General features: G+C 40.0%; 1 protein-coding gene across 1 annotated transcript in view; it reads left to right on the plus strand.

Moving 5' to 3' along the window:
* LOC104548251 (nesprin-2-like) overlaps positions 1–1,772 on the plus strand; it is a gene marked incomplete at its 3' end in the record, with an annotated part of 64,341 nt that extends 62,569 nt beyond the window's left edge. Inside the window, exons 52-55 of the mRNA XM_010194221.1 lie at positions 1–18; positions 404–669; positions 1,463–1,619; positions 1,697–1,772. The exon at positions 1–18 is cut by the window's left edge and continues 222 nt beyond it. Of these exons, the coding sequence (XP_010192523.1) occupies positions 1–18; positions 404–669; positions 1,463–1,619; positions 1,697–1,772 (517 nt within the window). The remainder of the gene's footprint in view (positions 19–403; positions 670–1,462; positions 1,620–1,696) is intronic.
* Between the last annotated feature and the right edge of the window lie 976 nt (positions 1,773–2,748).

Raw genomic sequence — 2,748 nt, forward strand, 5'->3', positions numbered from 1 at the left:
AAATTCATCAATGAGGAGGTGAGTTGCTCAAGAAACTGTAAGGTTTGGCAAGTGTGGTAGGAATGGGGCCCTCAGTATAATGGCATATAAAGGGCTGAGGTCAGTGCAGAACATCATTTCCCACTCATTGATCAACCAGTTATCCCCAGCTTTTCTTGCACCTGGAGTCACAAAGGATGGGGATATTTATAGTATATATTATCTGAACCCAGAACGACTCTGTGTGTGGTTGTGTGCTTTGTTAGAGCAGACCCAAATGTTTTCGCACACTTCAGAGGTTCAAGGTCTCTGGCTATGTAATTCTCAGTACTTAGTCATGTGTATAAGTAAATGAATAATGTAACTTAAGGTGACGGAATAAAAAAAGCACTTTATCTGATGCTTTGACATGCTGTTTACTTAGCTGGAACGAGAAGCAATAATTCTTGATAAGCTCCAGGAAGAACAGCCAGAAAGTCTTAAAGAGAAAGAAAAGGCCAGCAGAGAAGAACTGGTAGAATTACTGGATTTTATTAACTCATTTGAGGAAAACATCAACCAGCAACAGCTCCTCTTACTCCTACTTCTTCACCGAATAAAAAACATCCTGAATACATCCGAAAATACTGAGGCAGAAGCTACGCTTCCTGCCTTATGTGAGATAAAGGCAATGCAGGATCGCTGTAAAAAGTAAGTGGTATGAAATTTCTGTTGAAGATATGACATAGGACTACTTATAAGCACAGTATTAAAGAGTATATGAAAGCTGTAATGTACTTAAAAAGGTTGTGAATGCCCTAGAGGGTCATACCAATGTTCCACCTAACCCAGCTGCTGCCTCCAGCATGGGCATTGGGAGATAGTAGTTTGGGAGAAGATCTGAACCTGGCCATACCATGCATGGGCTGCAATTTGTGCTCAAATGGAGAAGGAATCAGAAAGTCTCATGGTCAATTCTGGAGGCTCCGAGCTCTTCTGAAAGTGAATGAGATGTGCAGCTCTTCTACTTTTATGAAAACCAGACCTTGTGCTTTTTGCAACAACACAACTTTTACCTTACTGAATCAGTGCCACTGTTTCAAATTTGCCTTAAATACTTTTTGTGAATCTGTGATTGTACTCACCCTTCTCCATGTCTGCTTTTTGACATGGAAATCTTTGTGAACGTCTTCTGGTTTGCCAGAGTTTTCAGACTCTGAGAACCTGAGCTTTGTTTGTCATTTAAATATGCATGCTATCTGATTTGGTCTACAAGCATACTTTGTTTAGCAATATCTAAAGACCCTTTTTTGAAGAAACTGAGACAGTAAAGGACAGAAACTCAGATATTTAGTTACAGAAAGATAATATTAAAATAAAGATGTAAAGATATATGGTTCTGGATATATATATTTTTAATGTCTGTATTAAGCATGCTCTTTGATTACTCCTACTTAGTGTAGAGTCTAACACTTAATGTGTTCTCACTGGAAATATTTCTTAGGTTGTTTGAAAAGACTCAAGACTATAAGGGTTCTGTACAAGCCGAGATTCAAGAGAGAAACAAGATCATTGAAGAAATAACTGCTGTAAAAAGTGCATTACAGAATGCCACATCTGTGTTATTACAAGATGCTGCTGGAAAGACAGGGCAACTGGAGGTTGGTAGCTGCTCTGGTATTGACTGGGGACATTTGGAATATGTTCTCTTTTATGCTGGGGCTTGAACTTGCTTCAGATAAAATTAATGGCACAGTATATGGATATGAGCATTGACTTAAAGACAATTAATCTGGCTCAGCAGAATATGACTGGTATGTCATACGTCAACCATGTCCCTGGTTCGCGTTCCTCTCTCTCTGTGTGCTCCACTTAGCAGGCACAGAATTCTTTCCAGTTTGCAGAGAGATTCACAGCCAGTTGCATGATTTTTGGGAAGGACTGCAGGACTGCATCACATTCTGTGCCCCTTTCCCCTCTGTGTACCCAGGCAGGGCAGGTACTCCGGTGCTCTGAATTTGATGTCCCACATCGAGAGGTGAACCTGGTAAATGCTTTTTAGAAATCAAATTGTGGTCCAGACCACAATCTCCACCAGCCTCAACCATCACTCTGCAGCAACTCAGTCTACACATTCCTATCATTTCAGTATATAGTTTTATCCTTCTTTGAATTCTTGATTTTATGAAATGCTATTATTCCTAACACTTCCTGAATGTGGGTTTATTTATTATTTTAATGGTATTTGTTTCAATTTAGTCTTACTGTGTTTATATTACTATCTCAATTTTAAAATCTTGACAAAAATTATTTTTTATTATATTTGAGTTATCTGTTACCTATAGCACTTTATAATTTATGTATTCTGCCCTACTAAGGACTAGTACAAATTTGGGTTCTCTTTGGGTCTTGTATTAGAACTAGTTGGGGGTCCCCACCTTCTTCATCCCGGAGGAAATGTCACTGCTGCAGGTGCTTGATGCCTGCTCTTTTCCCTCACATCCAAACTGTGCTACTCTGAGCACCTAAAACGCCCCAGAAGTGAGTTTAGACCGTGTTCCTGTTCCTGACAGCAATGGGCACAAGCAGATGTTTGCGGCAGTCCCATCAAATGATTCCTCTGTAGCGCTGTGGCACAGCAGGCCTGTTCCTTTGAGAAGATTCAGCTGAGAGGATTGAAGAATTCCTTAGTTTTACACAGTGTAAACACCAGTGACCAAAAACTGCAGGGCAAGTTCAGTCCTACTTCTGAAGAAAATTTGGTTTCACAGAATCCCAGACCGTTAGGGA

This window comes from Mesitornis unicolor, unplaced genomic scaffold (assembly GCF_000695765.1).
Source record: "Mesitornis unicolor isolate BGI_N332 unplaced genomic scaffold, ASM69576v1 scaffold1441, whole genome shotgun sequence".
In the NCBI taxonomy this organism is placed as follows: domain Eukaryota; kingdom Metazoa; phylum Chordata; class Aves; order Mesitornithiformes; family Mesitornithidae; genus Mesitornis; species Mesitornis unicolor.